This window comes from Tachysurus fulvidraco, chromosome 16 (genome assembly GCF_022655615.1).
Source record: "Tachysurus fulvidraco isolate hzauxx_2018 chromosome 16, HZAU_PFXX_2.0, whole genome shotgun sequence".
Lineage (NCBI taxonomy): Eukaryota > Metazoa > Chordata > Actinopteri > Siluriformes > Bagridae > Tachysurus > Tachysurus fulvidraco.
The window spans coordinates 9,172,758-9,193,685 of NC_062533.1; the positions used below are offsets into that span (position 1 = coordinate 9,172,758).

Genomic DNA, 20,928 nt, shown 5'->3' on the forward strand with positions numbered 1-20,928 from the left:
AATTAAAACTTCCTATTGCACAGCTGGAAATTAGATTTCAAAACTAGAGATAGTTTCTTATTGGAAAAAAGTTGGAAAGTAACTTTTTATTTTAAGAAAAATTTTTTTTAAAGTTGACAGTGTACTGTAGGTGGTTGAGGCAACATACATCAGGTTGTAGATCTCAAAATAGCAGCTAATCAGTGGCCAGTATGCAGCCGGATTGAAACAGCAGACGATAAACACACAGATATAAATAATACTTAATGTTAAGACAGACAGCTCTGTTTAGATCTGGCTTGCTTACAAATTCTGTATATGTTTTGCAGAATAGTACATGCACTGATACATATATAATCTCTCTCTCTTTCAGAAACGCAAATATCCATAGAAACATCAGAGGGTGAATCACTGCCGCACCCGTCCTTAGAGTCTCCTTGGGATGAGTCATCCCCATTAACAGTCGGCCCTCAAGGAATATCTGCGCAGCCGCAGATATATACTGCCGCATGTGCACGGCTCACACACACACACACACACACACACACACACACACACACACACACACACACACACACACACACACACACACACACACACACACACACACACGCTAAATCTCTGGCGGGAATCCCCTTTCTGCATGACATGCCTAGCATGCAGAGCCACAGAAGATGCCTCGAGCCGGAGAGAGATCGGTTCAGCTTTCCTGCCTGAGCAGTATGAGTCATCCGACAAAACTCTCTCTCTCTCTCTCTCTCTCTCTCTCTCTCTCTCTCTCTCTCTCTCTCTCTCTCTCTCTCTCAGAGAGATACCTATTCGCAATACAGATACATTAGCAGAAAAATATGATTACTACACAATGTCAGATGAGATCAGATATTTTGTTTCATTCTCACCAGGTACTCAATCAGAAATAATAAGGTTGCCTGGACGAGATCAGCTAACAATTTTTCACAATCTGCAGCAATCTCCTTTTATTTATTACTACATTTAGACTTCAGTGCAGCTTTCTATATGCAGTATTGCACTTACTTGCAATTTGGGAAATGAGCTAAAATACATAATACAACTACATTTTAAATCTGCTGCTGGTTTTAAGTACCGAAACAATTCACTCATCACTTTTTCACACCTTTATTTCTTTTCTTTTCGACTAACAGGCTTCTTTTTCCTAAAAATTATATGATATATTCCATCAGTAGCATTCTATATTTCTGTATGTCTTCAAATCTCATACTACTAAAATGGACCTTTTTGTAATGCATTAAAATGGCAAATCCTTTTATCCCTGCTATATTTTTTCATCTCTCAGTCACAGACTTGTATTTTTCATGCCAGAGCCTTCAAATCGGCTAAGAATATTTGCCTTTTGACTGCATTAAAAAATTATTAAAAAGATAAAAATCTCACACCAATCTTAGATTTCATTTCCATTCATTCGATTATTATGGCATGAAAGCCCTACCTTCACATTAGCCTGCTGTCTTATTACTCTCACTGGTCTTGGACTTTTGTGGGCATATTGGCAGTTGCATATGTTTTACTATCTTTTTAACCTGCAGTGAAAGCGTTAGCATCATCGATGACAACCTTCAAGGATGTGAGACTGTCAGTGATGGACAGATGATTCTCACTTCGGATTTACAAAGAGCTGTTGCAATTACTCGACGCTGCTGACATTGAGATCATCCATACTAACTCTTGCCAAGCTTCAGCAGGAACTAAACCCTCTCTCTGCCAAGAGCATGGCATATAAACTGGTGATGCCATCATGGGGTTTTGGTCATTTTGTTTGTTAAAAGCTTTGTTTTTTGCTTTGATTGAGACTGAGAAGTATTTAGATCATTCTACATATCTACAACTTCTGCCATGGAATTAAGCTTGAAAATGGGATACATTTATTGTATCCTTTAATTCATTTTAGGAATTTGGAAAGTCTGCAGTCTGTATCGTGTAATGCCTTTCAGGGTATGAATAGGGATTCCCTTTGGCATCTACACAGCTCAGGTATGTAAACATACTACAGCTTATAGCTTGTTTGTGTGTCCCTCAGTTCTGATGCTATTTGGCAGTCCAACTGTGTCTCGTGTGCGGTGACTCATTCAGCTCTGTTGTTTGACAGAGTGACCCGCACTTTCACACTGAGATAGACTGAGACAGAAAAGATCCACGACAATGCAGGCATGTCACCATGGCAACCTTGCTCGAATGAGCCGAGGAGTCTCCCTAACGAGGGATACAGAGTGTTCCCTCTGCAATAAAATACCAACCATTCTGGTGATTAAGATGCTGCAGAAGGAAAGCGGTGATACTGTGACATGGTTGTTTGCCTCGTTTTGGAGAAGACACACAGGGTACACAGTGTACACTTCTGCCAGGTTTTTTTTTCTACTGAATTACAAATAAGCAGTTTTTGCATTTTACACATACAACTTCTCCACATCATCACATTATTAGTATTACTTTGACCCTTTATGGGTAGTTTTGTATGGGAAATTACAGACATTTTCTTTTGCATTTTTACAGGTGAGAAAATATTGATGTAGTCCTGCCTTGGTAATTGGTTTAATTATTTCTGTTAGGTTATACGGATTAAAGAGGGGGGGAAATCCAGACTACAAGACCACCAAGAATTTTGTTGCACATACATTTAAGCTTTGAAGCCCACTGAGGCTCAGAATTAATGGTCCTAAAAAGAAGGGAAGTTGCTATCTTTGAGCATTTGGGTTAGTGTGCACACAGCTTCAGCCTAGGAGAAGTCCCATTACAGGTATTACAGTGACATTTAGTCCTTCTACTAAGAGCACTGTGAAAAGCAAAGGAAGGATTAAGGGGAAATGGTCTTTTATTCGTTTACACAAGCAACATGTAAGGCAGCTGAAAACATGAAAAAGTACATTTTGTTGAATGACTGCATTAGTCAACTTATTATTATTACTTAAACAACCAACACCTCCAGAAAACCATTATTTCCAAATCTCCTCTTTGAAACTCATGCTAATAGTAGTTTTCTCAGAAAATGCTACCCTGTTTACCGGCCTCACACAGTGTAATGCAATGGCTAATAGAAAAATATATAAGTATATATATAATATAAATATATATAAGTCATGCAATCTACATTCTCTTCAATGTATCACTGACAATGCTTGCAAAGCTTCTTTGAGAATATAAAGACTATGGCAGAGGGATTATATATAGAACATTATCATATCTTGATTTTGTAGGCTAATATAAAGTCAAAGGTTAATGGAATGGTAAGCAATGCCTACTTGGAGAATGTCAAATACCTAATTCAGTGGTTTTCAGAACCACCTTTGTGGCACAGGCTCCAGTAAGCACTTTGTCCAGGTCGGGGTTAATGGTAGACGTGATGCCTATCCTAGGACCACTGGGTGCAAAGGCATGGCAGTATACCCTCAAAGGGATGCTAGTCTATTGATGGGAACCACACCAAAGTCTTTGTAGTGTGATTTCTTACAAATGCTTCCAGAGAGTTACCCAGACTTTTCTTGAAAATCTAAACAAAATGAATGAAAAAAAAAAAACTGGAATTGCAGGAGGAAACTCATACAGACTCATATTTAAAATGCCACACAGACTCAAGATCAAACCCTTGGTGTGGGACACCAAAATATCTTCTGAACCACCCTGCTGTAAAATAAAAATAATTTAAACCTCCGCTTTAAATAATTTCTTATAAGACAGAGACTGACAGAGGCATAAAGCAAGACAGAAAGGAAGAGATCATCAAAATAGATGGCATGTTATCAGCACTTCCTCTAAATAGGCATGACAGCATTCCCGAATTTCATGTGTAAGGTCAATGACCTTGAACCATAAATACAGGCTCATATCCACACACAAACAGAAGTATGAGAAATCCTCATGACAAGGTGTATGCAGTGTCCTAAAGGCAACTGCATGCTTGGAACTGCTTTTCCACATGAGCTATTGTGTCAACAAAACACCCTGTCAGACCGAGAGGCTCTGCTTTAATTTCCTGTGTCCTCTTTTTCAACAAGCTGAAGAGGAAGAATGGAAGAGTGGAAAACCATGCTTAATTCACATGCTTGAGAACATTACGCAACATGCTGAGGGCTGACCCGACCTGTACTGTATATGGCATGATTTCTAAATCTGTGTAAAACGTATGCATCCTGTGAGACACTTGTCCTATAGTGCCATGTAAACCATGTAAATGAAAGTGTAGTTAACTATGTGTGATTTAGTAGCCTAAGGGGTAATCTCCGAGGTTAAAAATTACATACAGTGTGAGAGTGTGAGCTGTACAGACTGCTGATCACTGCATGCGTTTTATATGAAAGTGGTGCTGGAAAGATCAGACCCAAACCACGAGATATTTTTGTGTGTGGGTCTGGGAGCTGTTGTAGGGAAGCAGCTGGACAGCTTCCAGCACCTCCCTTTGTTAACCAGGCATGAAATTCCTGCGGCAGCCTGAAAAGAGACATTGTATATGTTTGTGCGCGTGTGCTGTAATTATGTGTGAGTGTATGATAGAAGGAGAAATGCAGAAAAGTAAATTCCGAGTCCAATTACAATGTAGAGTGCATGTCACCACAAGAGCAGGAAAACTAGAGGACCAGAGTGATGCAATCTATGGAATGCCGAAAGACGACAAGAGGAAGGGAACATGCAGAAGAGGAGGAGGAGGAGGGGACCGCTGGGACTTCTTAATGACTTTTGCATTCTTTGGGAATGTGCTGATGATGCCCTATTCTGATTTTCTCAGTGAGAGGCAGCCTTGGTGTTGGGCACAGTGATGTGTGAGACAAGTTAGTGGAGCACAGTGTGTATTCAATCTACTTCCTTGATTCTTTTCACTCCAAAGTAAAAAGACCTCTCACACACAATGATCTCACACATCCACTTCTGATTCATCTGACAGATGAGAACACCTACTCTCTGTCTTTCAGCTGCATTCGTCTCCGGTTGGTGTCAGATTTATTCTGATCAATATATAGCCAAAATAAGATTTTCTGCGTGATTCATGGGTAAAAATGGGAAAACAGATGCTCCCAGGACAAATCTCCCCTCCTGAACAGGCAACATGAGACGAGACTCGTCTGGCCAATTTGTGAGCGATATCTATTTCAGGCTGCTGACAGGCAGATCCACTGCTGCAGGTTTGTCGATGCTATACTTGTGTTCCATTCACAAAGACAGCGTGACTCATGTCAAGGCAATCCATTCACTATGGTAGACTATTCATATCTTTGCTCATTCAGACAGCGACCTTCTCTCATACACAACAGATAATGTGAAGAGAGAAGGCAGAGAGTAAAGATCATATGACATTTGGGTAATTGCTGGGAGCCAACCGTAGGCCAAAGTTAGCATCAGCATTAATCCCTAGAGTGTGTAAGGTAGGTTCTGGGAATGTTAAGTGTGCTATCCTGTTACAGCGTTGCATGTATCGCAATAACGGCTCAAGGAGACAGCACACTGAAGAGTCAGAGGCATGACCGAAGCCTGTTACTTCTCAATGTCATAGAAATGAGACTAATGCACAGTATGCCTCAGGGGGAAGTACAGTCGCTTCTTTTGATGAGACAATTACTATATATAGATGCATCGTGTTGTTTCGTTTTAAATATTGCATCCCTTTTACAACTGACATAGCTACAGAAATGCCAAAATATCACAGCTGCAATATATCATGTTTCCATAATTGGACCTGAGGTTTGTACATTGCAAATGTACTGAAAAACCCATGGTACGATACACAGAGAAGCAAAGCTGGTGCACAGCTATGGTGTACAGTGAGATGTCAGTGTCAGTGACATGAACTGTGTTTACCTGCAGTAATGTCGTTCTGCCAGATGCAGAGTACACTAGCAGTGGAAAACTATGACAGACTGTGCCGGAGCTAGAGTCAAGACTACTACATAACAGAAACACCTTAAAATCTCTTCTAACATATTGCACTGTGCCGGAACTAGTGTGCTCCTCTGTACCTCTCTGTCAAAGCAAAAGTATACAAATGCAATAGAATGCATAATACATGGATAAATTTGAAATGCCAAAAGTTGAGATATTTTAAATAAAGTGTATTTTCCACTGCATACCTTTCACATAACAGCGGTGACTCATTGTGGGTTGAGTGTAGGGTTTCTAACAGGATAGCATTTTGAAATGGGAATAAAAAAACCCACTGAAGCAGAACATTGGCTTGGACAGAGGCTTGATTGGAATACTATTAAGAATGTGGTTAAATTTGAGACCAAACAGAGAACTGTTGTTTTGCATAGCAAGTCATCATAGTCTATGGTTTGAACAGAATTCAAAACCAGTCTGGTCATCTAAGGACAAAGTCCCTGCGTACACTTAAATATAACCATACGCTATAACTCATATTTATCGTCAATCCACAACTGCTTGTTTCACTGAACTGCAGCATCTCATCAAAACCTATGCAAATACTATGCATACACAGTTCACGGGTTTCTTCTACTTTTTCCATGCTTTATGAAAAATATCTTAGTAGTTCATATTTCTGGCTTACTTGCCAAATTCCAGATTTTTCTAGACAGCTCTAAACCTTACATGCTGGAGTATTTGACTACTTCCTTAAAGATTTCATCACACTAGCTTTCACTCTATCACTTCATCTGGCATGTACATTTTAATGGTCCTCTGAGAAACAGCATTGTAGAGACTCCATACTTAATCAGCCACAACTTCCGCCATTCAAAATCCTTCCCCCTGATAGCTGGCTTATTTTATTAGCTCTGGATTCAGTCACACTTAAACACATGCTGTGACCTTAGCATAGTTTATCATGAAGCAACACCTCCAGCCAAATAGTAACATAATGAATGTGAGCAGAAGGGGCTCTGTTGTTTTGAATAAGAGGACCATTTCAATTCGCTGGCTGGCTTGAAGGCGTGCAGGGTTACAGGCGTGCAGACTTGCAGACACCATGGCTGGGGTCCAGTGGTAAATGGAAAACCACAGCCTCCGGTCCACACAAGTGCAGAATGAGTCACAGGAAGGAGCCGTGCACTTGCAGAACTCATTAAGCGAAATGTAAGGCGTATGGATTTCCTATGTCAATACAAAGAGCACTGGCAGCCTCAGCAGCCCCCCGGTGAATCCTGGAGTTGCACAGAGCAGAAAAACGGCACAAGGACAACAATGGAAAATCTAAGCTTAAAAACATGGAGTGATCAAACATGGAATGTATTAAATATTTAAGAACAGCTTGGTTTTCTTTTCATCTCACAGATTGCAAGTAACAAATATAAAAGGTATACATTGTGAATGAAGAATCAAACTCAGAACTTTAGAACTTTGAAACGTTTCAAAACACTTCTTCAAATTAAGTCCACAATGGCTGGTTTTTGGATAATAAACCATTCGATCTTGATCTTTAGGTAGTTGTTGTCTAACCACAAAAATCTTCAGTACAATATTACTTTCAAGCGACTAACCTGTGAGAGTAGCTTTATACATGCAACCTGAACCTGTTTGGGTATCTACCTACTGTACATCTGGCTATTCATCCTTCCTGTACACAATCTGTGTGCAATAGCGACCTCATCTGGACATATTTATGGATTTGCTCTCACTGTTTTTGTGTGTTGCTCAGTGGTGTAAGTTTGGTCTAACTGAACATCAGCAGGCTATTAGATTTACCATCATGTTGGCAAATCATTATGAATGTACCTCCATTAGGGTTAGTTTAGTGGCTGCATGCTACATTAGGACTTACATGTATATTTATGGCATTTGGCAGACACCCTTATAAAGAGCTGCTTTTTTTTAAAAGTAAGAGCTAGTTTAAGTGTATCAGGAAGTGATAGGTCTTGACACGTTGTTTAAAGACAGCTAGTGACTCAGCTGATCTGACATCTAGGGGAAGTTCATTCCAATACCTTGGTGCCAGAACAAAAGAGTAAAAGAGAAAATTATTAAAAGAAGAGGTTGTATTTTTGGTATGGCTCAGCTACAAAATCAGACATTAGAAGACTACAGAAAACAGTTCAGACTGCTAAATAGATTATATGTGTTTATCCAATAAACTGTATATATCCAGAGTGAGGAAAAGGGTTTAGAAAATCACTCTGGATCCCTCACATCCAAGTCATCCACTTTTTGAACTTTTACCATCTGGCCGGCGATACAGAGCCCCAAATACCAGCACAACCAGGCACAAGAGTTTCTTCCCCCAGGCAATTTACCTCATGAACAGTTAAATGTTCCCCCATTTACACAAAAACAATGTGCAATAACCTTACATTTATCTGTTACCATCACCATCCTAGAACATCCCTGCATCTCATTCTATTCTATTCCATTCTATTCTATCATCTATAACACAGCTGCACATCCAATTTATTTATTTTTCAATCTTTTTTGTCTATTTACATTTTACATATGTGCATTTTTTTCTCATCTTATCTTATCTTAACAATAAAATTGTCTGTGTGTTGTCTCCGTGTACTGGAAGCGTATGACACAATGTCCAAGCATACTTGGCAATAAAGCTCCTTCTGTTTCTGATTCTGATTCTGAAACTACAAAGGTATTACATAAGCAATCATCTCAAGCAATGATAAAATAATGTCTAAAACCATTTTCTGCTACATCTTTTTAAAGCAATTAAACATTCAAGTTGTTTGAATCCCACAAAGGGTTTACAAATGTTGCTCTTCAATCTAATCCAATCTAACCTCACTCATAATGCACCTGAGACACCTGAGACTCCATCCATTGACCTTAATATCCTATTGGAAATCTTAACAAGTTTGATTATTATACACTACATAACAAATTCACATTTTCAGCATGTAGCAGATGCGCTTATATCCAGAGCGACATACATTTATCTCAATTATACAGCTGAGGGTTATTGAGGGAAACAAGATGGTGCCACGGATGGCTGCCTCAGCACGACTGTCTCCAGTACTTTCTTTTTGTTTGGTCTTGCATAGTCTGTATTATCTTGTACAGTAGTGTTTAGAGTCACAAACAGCTGGAACCAAATTATTTGTGTGTGTCAACCTGATTCTGATTATTAAGAGCCATTGCTCAGGGGTTAGGACTTTAGGACTTTCGAACCCCTGACTTTCTGATCAGTATCCCAACACCTTAACCACTGAGTTATCACTTCCCAAATGTTTTAATTATTTATTCCTGGGTGTTATGTTTTTTAATTGCTTATAAACGTATAGAAAAAATGCACTTATTCCTCATAAACTTTTATATAAACAGGACACTGGCATTTTGAAATATACCTATTTTTACTGAGAAAACTGGGCACTCGTGAGTGTTTTCCTTCACAAAAAGTTATCAGCAAAACAGGTAAAAAAAAAATGTTGAGGTATAAACAAACAAAGTGGTATGACGTATGAGATTGTGTAAGACTACATTTCCCGTGGACACTTTTCCAACGTGGCGGACTGAGAGCTGGGTGCGATTTCTACAGGAAATACTTTCTCATACGAGCCTGTTTTTGTAAAGGGCTGCCATTTTACCGAGCTTACGGTAAGACATTTCCAGTAACAGCTATGTAAACTCTCCATTCAGTCCTGACTGCACTAAACAAGCCGAGCTCAGTGAAATCACGTTCTTGTAGCCGACAGCCTTAGTTTCATGTGTAGAGAGCTAATAAAAGAGCTAAAGCTAAGCTAAGAACTATTCGGCTCACTATTTAGCTGATATTTGTTAACGTTGCTTTTGTTGTTTGTTATGTGCTAGTAGCTAGTAGCACGAAATGCACTATATATACACACACTCTAGGGTTTACATTTACCTAAAAGTGACTGATTTTTCACACAATCATGAAGTGAAACAATCAAATATTACACGGTTTAACAGACGTGTGTCGAAATTAGCTGACAGGCTAGCATGTATGGCCTAAACCAACTAACTAACCTAGCTAGCTAGCGTTCTAGAATTTCTTTGTAGCTTTATAGTTAAATATAAATAAATACATATACAACTTTCTTATTTATAAAATGCCATCATATTCACTGAGTCACTGAGCTAAGGAGACACTTTAGTCAAAATATTAACCCTAAACTTATTGACCTGTTTTATATAAGATTTAAGTAACATTAAATACTAAAAGTTTATCATTGAAATATGTACTTTGCCCATTGAGCTTAAGATAAAAGCTGAACAGCACAGAGAGGTGTATGGATGTAGTCTCATTTGTTCACTTGTATTCTTGCATGTTTTCCTTTTCAGAAAAGTACAACTGGGGAAAATGAAAGATCAAGTGGTTCAGCTCATATCCAGCTCACATCATGAGCATTTACTTCAGGCAATGTGGAAATTAAGAGTCACAGGGAACCTGTGTGATCTCACAGTGCAAGTGGATTTTCATGGAGAGGTTGAAGAATTTCCAGCTCATCAAATTGTCCTTGCTGCATCTAGTGGCTATTTTAAGACCCTTCTCTTAGCAGAGGAGCGAGTGGGAAAAATATTCTTAGCTACCGTTTCACCTGAGGTCTTTAAAAAATTCTTAGAGTATGCGTATTCTGGAAAAATGGAAGTTGAGGAGAGACGTCTCGATCAGATATTAAAGATGGCAATGCTACTCGACTGCCAAGACCTTGTAGAAGCTTGCAGTACCAAAATTCTCGTTCATAATTCTGACAGTGGCATAGCTAGAAAAGGCAAATTACTGAAGGAGAGGTCGAAAAAGGCTGTAAAAAGAGCACTAGATAACAGGAAAAAACTTAAACTTACACTGAAAACCATAAGCACCGAGAGGGGGGATAAAATTGTGCTACAGGGAAGGAGGAGCAGCAGGTTAGCTGGCCGCCGTGTTGTTGTAGACTTCAACAAGCAGAATTCGTACCAAAAAGAAACATCTCTACCTGAGGCCTCTGATGCTTATTTAAATCAGGACAAATCAGATGCAACACAAGGTGCTTCACAAGTGGTTGGAGAAACAGAATCAGATGTTTCTGCTGATCCAGTTTTACCCCAGAAGGAGGCTCTTACTGACAGTGGCTCTGAATCGACATACACTTTTATCCGTGACATGTCGGAAGAAGAGTTTCAAGAATCTGAAATACCACCTGCTGCCATCGAAGGGACAGATGCAGCTGAAAAGGACAGCAAGCCAGTTGGCTCTAAATATAATTGTGACATGTGTTTTCGTTCATTTCGCTATGAGAAAAGCTACTTAAAGCATGTTAAGGTTAGTCATGGGCTCCAAGCTGATACGACTTACCGCTGCAGCATCTGTCAGCAGACCTTTGCCAACCGCTGCAACCTGAAGATTCATGAGCGGCACGTACACAACGACGAGCGGCTTTTTCTTTGCGGCATGTGTGGAAAGGCCTTCAAGCGCAAGAAGGATGTGACTAGGCACATGAGGCAGGTGCATGAGGGTGGAACCGAGCGACACCACTGTCCGATTTGTGGCAAATCTCTGAGTTCAAGAACTGCTCTCAACCTGCACGAGAGGACACACACGGGTGACAAACCCTACAGCTGTGATGACTGTGGAGCTCGCTTCTCTCAGAGCTCAGCACTCAAGACACATCAGCGGTAACTAAGCTATTTGAAGTGGCTAAGACACTTCTTTCCTGTTTGAGGCACCTGCTTTTTGAACTTTAACACATTGTTTGATATTTTTCAGGATCCACACTGGTGAGAAGCCTTTTGCCTGTGACCTGTGTGATGCCAGGTTTACCCAGAACCACATGCTGGCTTACCATAAGCGATCCCACACAGGTGCTTGAATTACTGAGCTACTGTATCTTGAAGAATTCTGTCTTACAGGCATGTTATTTATATATGATTATGTTTGTCTTTTCAGGGGAGAAGCCTTATATGTGTGAAAACTGTGGAAAAAGCTTTGCCTCTAAAGAATACCTAAAACACCATGCAAGAATCCATTCAGGCTTGAAGCCATATAAGTGTGAAAACTGTGGAAGAGCATTTGCACAGCGGAACTCGCTTCATCAGCACATGAAAATTCACACAGGTATTCCTTTATTTTAAAGAAAATCCACCCTGAACAACTTCCACATTAGTCTTTATAATTAACATGTAAATTTCAGTAGCATCCAAAATTTATTTTGTAATGCAAGTCTGCTTTTTTGGTTCATATGTCTTACATCAATATGTTGGTCTATTTTCACTTTTGTTAACTGTGTCTCATTACCTATAATGCTGTTTACCTACCTAATGATGCCTGCTGTGCTCTCCTGCTATGCTCTGTTCAGGTGAGAGGCCTTACCACTGTAAAGACTGTGATAAGCAGTTCACCCAGCTCAATGCTCTTCAGAGGCATCAGAGGATCCACACCGGAGAGAAACCGTACATGTGCAGCATGTGTGGCCGAACATTTACAGACAAATCTACTGTCCGCCGACACACTTTGGTAAGCTAATGTCGCAAGCCCTTGTGTTTGGATTAAAAAAAAAAGGTATTTAAATGTCCATGGACGCTATTGTATGTTCGTTATATATATTATAATGACCAAGGGATAATCAAACTGCTTGTCTTGTTTGTTCACTAATGTTTATCTCCTTCTCCCCTCTTGTATATGTCTGTTTTGTGAAACGAAGACCCATGATAAAGATACACCTTGGAAGAATTACCTTGTTGTGTTGGAGGGTAATGTAGAGGAACGTGTTAAGAAGCCGAAAGGTTCATCTTTAAGGAAGGACAAGACAGCAGTAAATGCTGATGAACATCAGGCAGCAGAGGATCAGACTCTGGCAGTGGCAGTGCCAGAGGAGCCAGTGACCATCTCTGGAGACTGGGCAGACCCTGGCACCATCACTGTGGTCAGTCATGGAACGCTGACCAAGCTGACAGTTATCCAGACAGAGGTGGCACCTGGAACCATGGCTCTACCCTTTTCCATTCCTATCTCTGTTGCAAATTGCATCTCTGGCACAGCCTCACTGACCGGCACAGTCACTTTCAGTGAAGCAGCCAATGTTTCTGATGCCATCTTGGCTTCAGCAACCCCAGTAGCACCTGTAGCCACAGTCACAGAAGGCATTCTCTCTCCAGTTGAAGTCACTTTGTCTACATCTAGTGAATGTGTAACAGCACAGGCAGAGGTGGAGCAGGTTGTGGAGGCACAGCAGTCAGATTTACAGGAGGGAACAACTGAGCATGTACAGAACACAGAAACATAAGAGGCCATGGAGATCCATACAGGAGAGTAGTTTTAAAGGCAGTTTAGTGGCTCTTGCTTATACACTGTATCAGTTGGGTCTTTAATGGTTTTCTTATATTTTATGTAAGGGCCTATTTTATAGAAAATGATAAATAATAATACTCAGAAGAAAGATTCCATTTCTACTAACAAGACTGAGCGGTTTCTTTTGGTTGATCAAAACAAAGCTGAAATAATAGTTTGAGATTTGTGTTGTCTGGTTTAATGGTTTTGTTTTTATCCATGTTTATTGGAGAAGACATAACCAGCAGATTTAAAAAAAAATGTTTTGGGAAAATATTCATGTAGCAGTCAATCATGTTGTATATCGATTAGACAAATATATTGATCATTTGGAAATGAATGAGGTTCTGTAATCTTTGTCTAGTGGTTTCTATATTTCACTTGGCCACAATGCATCGCATAGTACAGTGTTTTAACAAACGTCTGGCAGGTCACATTTGTGTATAATATTGATATTTTATTCCTGTACATTCATAGAGCCATTCAGCAAGTGAAGACACCAACAGCTCTGTCAGAAATAATCTCGATAAGCATGTAGGCCACTTCTGCTGATGGCTTGTTTGAAAATTGTACACACAATGAGATACTGAACATCAACAACACTAATACACAGTGACATGCGCTGCTAAATACCTTTAGTATGGAGAGTGCACTAGCTGAAGTGCTGCATGAACTATGGTTGCACAACACGACACTGATGGGCTACAGGGCTATCAAACTTTTCATAGATCGAGTATGCTAACAAACAAAAAGCTAAAACTTTATGGGTTAAGAAATCCCCCCACCCCTCCAATAATAAGGTATATACGCCTGAATGAAAGCAAGAAGTAAGTGAAGGGTGTTGGTCAGAAAACTGCTCCAATATTTGTTACATTTGTGTGGATTATTACTCATCCCATCTAAGTCAAGTCTTGGATCCCTGGTTTCTCTTACTAAATGACAATAAAGTTAGCTCAAAAAAAGAAGTCGTTGTCTTCTGTTTATATTCAAGAGAATTGCATCTACATGTCATGCAGCACTAGCCAGCCAAACTCCAACAGAGATCAGGTTCTCACATCCATCTTTTAACCATGATGTTCCCTATACTCAACTACATACCCATAGTGTTATGAAAACAGGATTCCTTAGATGCAGCCATACAAACAGGTGTATATATTAAAAATAAGATTTATAACTTTGCGTACATTGTACATTCTCGATAAATGGTGCAGCAATTAATTGGACATACTGTAGTCAGAAACCTGGTCTTGGCCATTGCACAAAAATGAAATGAAATGCACTGGGTAAGGGGTGGCATGCCTCAGGTGGACTCCTCAAACTTCCCTATTTCACTTCAAGTCCCCTTCATCACCCTGGATGGTTTTCTTGATGCGCAGAAGCATGGTGGTCAACCACTGGTCCAGACGCGAGATAGAATCAAACTCTTTAACCTAGTAAAAAGACGAGAAACATACTCGTGAACTACATACACTTGAGTTTTATTGGCTAACAAGGTCACTATAAATTGGAAATGTATTCGCTAGCAAGAAAATTGCACTAGTGTGCTGCTCATCTATATGTGTAGCTGACTGGAACCCTACTAACATGATTTATTAGTTAGGTGCATTAATATATTATATACAGTATGTGGATCAAATGTGCATGTGATTGTTTTCATCTTCTGACCAAATTTCAAATGTTTTGTTCTGTCCTCATATCAGATGTTAAGAAATTATTGGTGCCTAGCAAGGATTTTTCACCAGGTGGTTGTGTGTAGCAGACAAAAGTGTTTCATCAGTTTTCCTGATTCTATAAAGACTCCAGCATGAGACACTAGGATTAAGCATTCTACAAAACAGTCTACAAACCAAGTGTGAATTTGTCTGTATGAATCAATAAGGATGTGTTATTTATTTCTAACTCTAATTGTCTGCTGGAGAACCATGAATAAAACTCTAAAAGGATGGAAATGAAATCTGCTTGTCCCAGGCTACTGTTTTTTTTTTCTCCAGCCCTGCAGCATAACAGTAAGAGTTGAAATAGATATATTCATGAATATTCTATGTCTGAATAATACCTGTTTAACGTTGTATCTTAAAGTCAGTCTAATCCTACTGATAAAAAAAAAATGCAATGAATCTTACTGCTTCTGTGAAAGCCTCTGCATTCTGCTCCTCGTGGGCTTCCAGGAGTTTCTGTAAGGAAACATATGAGATATGAGCAAAAGCAAAATGGGTTTGTAGTTTAAAACATGTTATCTTTTTAAACACAGGACTTACAGACCTTCACAAGTTTGCACTCTCTTGAATCTGAGAATGCTGGGAACATTTCCTCATACTTCTCAACAGCCAGCTAGAAGTTTAAACAGAAAGGATGTAGTGTGCAATAATCAAGAGAATACATGTCCATATTTGAAAAGATTTCTGATTTCTTTCTAAGAAGACTGACCTTTGCGTTCAGTTCATCTACAATGAAGTGACATAAAGAAGCTTTAAAGAAATACTCTTTGGCGCTGTATTTCAGTAAGGGGTTGTCCATGGTGTTTGTTCCAACCTAAAGACATTCAGGTAAAGTCATGAAAAACTTTTGTATTATTATTTTTTAAAAGCATCCCAGTAGTCAGAAATAATTTACCTGTTCATAGATCTCGATGGCCTTCTGATACTGTTCCAGCTGTGCACTATATGATGCAACCTTCAGGAGACACTTGTTTGCAGAGCTGTATATATATATATATATATAACAAATTACCATAAGAAAATGATTAGCAAAAAAACTTTCATTTAATACAACTGACTTACAGCCAAATATTTCTTACTTTTAAACATGCCCTGCTGCAACAACTGACCTGTTTGACTCCTCGCCTTTGTAATAGTCTGCAGCTTGTTCATAATGGGCAATTGCCTAATAGAAAACCAAACAAATTTGTTCATTAATGGTTTTAATGGTATTATGGATAAGTAAATCTTGGTGCAACAAAATAGCGTTTGTCATTCTGATCCCGATTAGCGAAGAAAAGTCCCCGTCTTTGCTGTAAGAATCATTGTCGAAACAAATTTAAATGTGGTGGACAATAAACAATAAAATTACTGCTCATGTCATATTTTTTTAAAATGTAAAGCTAATAAACTAAAACTATTAGTCTTGTGAAAAGTGAACACACAAGATACATAGGACACATATACCTACATTTTTAATTTATGAAATCACCCAATCCTTTGAATATGTTCTAGGGACATTGCCATCATATGTTCTAGACACAGACTCATCATTATAGCTCTGTGTTCGGGAAGCGTTTAAAAGTTTCACATATTTTTAGAATCAAGATTTTAGAGAAGACTAAAACCCCAGTTCCAACACATCAAAAGACACAAACAATTGTTAATTAACTATTAACACACAAAAGCACTCCTACCTTCTCAATGTCCACCAGTTCTGACTCGTACACCTCAGCAATTGTGATATGGTGCTTGGCTGCTATAGTGAATCGACCCTGAGGATAAAACAGAAAATTGACATGCCAGCAAACACCCAGTTATTTTAGAGCTACCATTTATATCTATAAGGCTTTAAAAATCAACGTTTTTACAGTGGAGAGTGCAGAGCAAGGTAAGTAAATACTGCCAGGGGTTATTGTACACAATAATACAATCATTCATTGTCACAGTAAGTCTAACTTCACCTTACCATATCTGTGTATATATCGATGGCTGCATTTAAGCAGTTGATAGACTCTACCGAAGGCATTAAAGGAAAAAAAGGGAAACACGCTTTAGATGCAACAAACTTATGGGTTTGCATGGGGAAGCCACTATATAACACACACCGCAGGAACCAAACCATACAAGCTGAATGGGATATTTTTTATAAACCCACACATGCACAATTAGTGTAGATCTTGTTCCACTGTCCTGCATAATTATTTATAACCATTAAACTTTTTGCAACCTGGATTTAAATAAAGAACTTAACTGGGATTACAGGTTATGCATCGACACGACATTATGCTGGGAATCGAGTTAAAATAAAAAAGGGAAAACATCAATTTTTAAAATTGCATAACTTATGCAAGGCCTAACTATGGTAGTCAATTTACAACATGTCTACAGACATTATTTATATTCTATAGATTATTTTTCCATATGAGACAGGACAGCAAAACTGCAATCATCTGGGGTTTATTTGAAGCAAATGTATAATGAAATTACGATGACAGACAGCCCATTGGCCCTCACCCTGTGGATCAGCCTTCTTGAAAGCGTTTCCGGCATCAACAAAGCTAGTGGCTGAATCGTGTTTGTTCTGGAGCTGCATGTGTAGTCTGGCTGCCTGACAGAATGCGTTTCCTGCAGCTGCACACCAACAGAGAACATATTTATATCGAACAAAAACTGATGATGCTACAAAAACTATAGCCGCTTAAAAACTTCTTAAATAATTACTGAAAATAATCCGGCTGCTGTCTTGTGACTGCAATCCATAATAATTCTGTGTAATGAGTGAGTTACCTACCGGTCCAATTTTTTGCCATCTTGAACATGTTCGCTGCTCTGGCATACATCTCACAAGCCTCCTCTAATTTTTGATTCCCACTGGAAAGATATCATATACATTAAATTCAACATGTTATTATAACCAAATAAACTGGCACATTAACATTATATATGAAGGCATAACACACGTTCATGCAGGTTCATCTGAACAAGTTTAAATGATTTACACTCTATAATAATTAATTGCCTTTAAAGATAGTAAAAACAGCAGTATGTAATACAATCTTATCTAACAGACCAAGCTTTTTCGATTCAGGATTCTATTTACATCAACACACCAGTCAGAGGGGACTCGGGTGGACAAGTGGTCAATATTTACAATTGGTGTTTGTAAGGTTTGTGGTTTCCTGTTGAACTTGTAAACTGATCCCTTATGTTGATTTGATGAGCAGATTATATCCATATATATCAGTATATCCATATAATTCAAAACATTTTCGCATTCAAATAAAATGAATTGCAATTTACATAGGTCCTACAGCAACCCACGCTAAAATTGTAAACATGTTGTCACGATAAGGCAACATAAAAAATTTCTTTCTGGAAACCCAAAAATGTTGGAAAGGAATTAAAATAGCTATCACAACATTAAACATCTCTGTCTGGCTACTTATGGGGATATTTGGTAGGATTTACATTTACATTTCCAGCATTGGGCAGACACCCTTTTTTTTTTCTTCATACAACTGAGCAATTGAGGGTTAAGGGCCTTGCTCAGGGGCCCAGCAGTGGCATCTTGGTGGATGTGGGTTTGAACTCACAACCTTCCGATTGGTAGCCCAACATCTAAACCACTAGGCTACAGGATTAATGTTTTTTTATGCATTAATTTGGTAGCAGATGAATATGTGTTGTTTTCCCTCTGTCTCCACCCCCAGCATCTACAGTGGCCTATACGGTGCGTATAAAATGACCGACAGGCGGTCCATCCAAATATAAAACAAAAATTTCGGATCAGAACCGGGTTTTTTCCTCAAAGGGTTAAACCTTAAACATGACGTGTGTTGGTTTGGTCGTTTTCTACGCATCTTTTTAAGTCGTGTGGAAGTAAAACATCGACATTTACATCTTTTGCGTAGATTTGTTGTTGTTGTTGTTGTTGTGTGTGTGTGTGTGTGTGTGTGTGTGTGTGTGTGTGTGTGTGTGTGTGTGTGTGTGTGTGTGTGTGTGTGTGTGTGTGAACGCACAGTGTCAACATGCACTGACAGCACAACTGCGCCAACACTGCGGAAACCGGAGACAGGCGAAAATAAAGTCCGATTTATTTAACGCACAAGATCACTGATTAAACGCTAATACATACAGGAATAATGTCCTGTTACAAGCACAAGTGCTGAATGAGAAATATTGCTGATTTGTCAGATTTGCGTCGATTTGGAAAAAACCTTTAACTTGTTACACTGTTGGCTTTAAAAAAAACATCTGTGTAAGGTTATATATCTGTCTCTCTCTCTCTCTCTCTCTCTCTCTCTCACACACACACACACACACACACACACACACACACACACAATCAGCTAGCATCGTATTGCTAGTCACGTAGCTAGCTGTCATCCACAACACTGTAAACATATCCGTCTGAATATAAATTTTCCAGGTGTGACAAAAATATTCACATAAAAATAACTGTATACATTAGTATAAAGTCTAAATAATAATAAAGATAGGTCAATAGTAATGAACGCAGTAACTAAGTAACGCAGTGCAACTAATTAGCTTTGGTCTCCTAAGCTAATGCTAACGTTAATCTTACCCGAACATTCCTCCTAAAAAAGACCCGGAGGACTTCACTTTCTTGTCAGCTTCAGCCATTAACTGAATTGCTTCTTTCTCCTTGCTGGAATTGTCCATTTTGAATGATAATTGAGGAGTACAATACTCTGTATATGTATATTTTTACTGCTGTCCTTCTTAAACTAACCACCATGTAACACTACAGTAGAAGGGGATTACTGTTGAGGTTTTTTTTTTTTTTGCGTAGGCGTAAAAGCTCAAACTGAAAGGCATGATGGGAAATGTAGTTCTAAAAAACGTCACGCGCCGTCTATCCTCTAGTATTCCACGAACCAAAACAAACTACAACTCCCATGTCGAGAGACGAACGTCATGCGATATTAGGTATTGTGGATATAAAGAGTTGGTGTTTTATGCTGTTTTAATAACAGCATCACAGTTATGTGCAATCTATAATATATAGCAAAGCATTTTTTTAAACCATAGTGTAGTTTGTTATACTGCAGATGGCAAAATGTATTGTTTCTCATGTTGAGCCAGAACTAATCTCAAACAAAACATGTCACATTAGTAATTCTAGACTGGATTACTGCAATGCACTGCTGGCAGGTCTACCTATGAACGCAATCCGTCCTCTGCAAATGATCCAAAATGCAGCTGCCCGGCTTGTTTTCAACCTGCCAAAGTTCTCGCATACCACCCCGCTACTGCGATCCCTCCACTGGCTTCCGGTAGCTGCACGCATCCGGTTCAAAACACTGATGCTGGCCTACAAAGCCAAAAATGGACCAGCTCCCTCTTACCTCAAAGCCCTCATCATTCCTCGCACTGCACCCCGCAACCTCCGATCTACCAACACTGCTCGACTGGTTCCACCATCTCTCAGGCTAAGAGGCAAGTATACTACAAGACTCTTCTCTGTACTGGCACCAAGGTGGTGGAATGAACTTCCCCTAGAGGTCCGGACAGCCGAGTCACTGGCTATTTTCAAGCGGCAGTTGAAGACCTACTTATTCAGGAAGCACTTCAACTAGCACTTCTTTCCTTATCTTTTGCATTTAAAAAAAAAAAAAAAAAAAACACCTTTGACACTTTTTCATTGTAACTTTGAACAAATGTTTTAAACTCATGGTATCTTAAGTATGTAACCTAGTGAACCAGCATTAATGTATTCAGTGTTAGAGATTTAAGCACTTATGTACGTCGCTCTGGATAAGGGCGTCTGCCAAATGCTGTAAATGTAAATGTAAATGTAATTTAACCCCCATCAGCACAAAGCTACCATTAGGCCTGTGGTGTTAGGAATGAATGCTGGAAATGAAAACAATCTAGAAAATGAGAATAGAGTTTGACCCGCAGATCAAACACAAACACACACAAAAGAAGCTTATCATGTTCTGGAAACAGTTTTTGTTTCTCTTAAAACCTACTACAACAAACGAATGACTTGTTGGGTGGGTTTTCCTTCACTTTTTGCCCAAGGACTGTATGGAAATATCA

The 20,928-nt window shown here is 39.1% G+C and overlaps 2 protein-coding genes across 2 annotated transcripts; one reads left to right on the plus strand and one right to left on the minus strand.

The window, feature by feature from the left end:
- The first annotated feature begins 9,338 nt into the window (after positions 1-9,338).
- gzf1 (GDNF-inducible zinc finger protein 1) lies at positions 9,339-13,515 on the plus strand. The gene is made up of 6 exons (XM_027149372.2): positions 9,339-9,492; positions 10,198-11,511; positions 11,603-11,697; positions 11,783-11,950; positions 12,192-12,349; positions 12,537-13,515. The coding sequence occupies exons 2-6, from the start codon at positions 10,217-10,219 to the stop codon at positions 13,116-13,118; spliced, it is 2,298 nt and encodes a 765-aa protein (XP_027005173.2). The 5' UTR covers positions 9,339-9,492; positions 10,198-10,216; the 3' UTR covers positions 13,119-13,515.
- An 83-nt stretch (positions 13,516-13,598) lies between these two features.
- napbb (N-ethylmaleimide-sensitive factor attachment protein, beta b) lies at positions 13,599-19,660 on the minus strand. The gene is made up of 11 exons (XM_027149373.2): positions 19,448-19,660; positions 17,654-17,733; positions 17,377-17,493; positions 16,829-16,875; positions 16,557-16,634; positions 15,990-16,045; positions 15,776-15,860; positions 15,590-15,694; positions 15,425-15,493; positions 15,286-15,336; positions 13,599-14,592 (listed from the first exon to the last, which is right to left on the minus strand). Exons 1-11 carry the CDS (start codon positions 19,543-19,545, stop codon positions 14,491-14,493), a joined length of 888 nt encoding a protein of 295 aa, XP_027005174.1. The 5' UTR covers positions 19,546-19,660; the 3' UTR covers positions 13,599-14,490.
- Between the last annotated feature and the right edge of the window lie 1,268 nt (positions 19,661-20,928).

Coding starts and splice junctions, on each gene's coding strand:
- gzf1 (XM_027149372.2), top strand. CDS start 10,217: ATGAAAGATCAAGTGGTTCAGCTCATATCCAGCTCACATCATGAGCAT. Junction 11,698..11,782: donor CCATAAGCGATCCCACACAG/GTGCTTGAATTA, acceptor TTGTCTTTTCAG/GGGAGAAGCCTTATATGTGT. Junction 11,951..12,191: donor GCACATGAAAATTCACACAG/GTATTCCTTTAT, acceptor TGCTCTGTTCAG/GTGAGAGGCCTTACCACTGT.
- napbb (XM_027149373.2), bottom strand. CDS start 19,545: ATGGACAATTCCAGCAAGGAGAAAGAAGCAATTCAGTTAATGGCTGAA. Junction 16,876..17,376: donor CAAGAAGGCTGATCCACAGG/GTGAGGGCCAAT, acceptor TGCCTTCGGTAG/AGTCTATCAACTGCTTAAAT. Junction 15,861..15,989: donor AAAGGCGAGGAGTCAAACAG/GTCAGTTGTTGC, acceptor ATATATATACAG/CTCTGCAAACAAGTGTCTCC.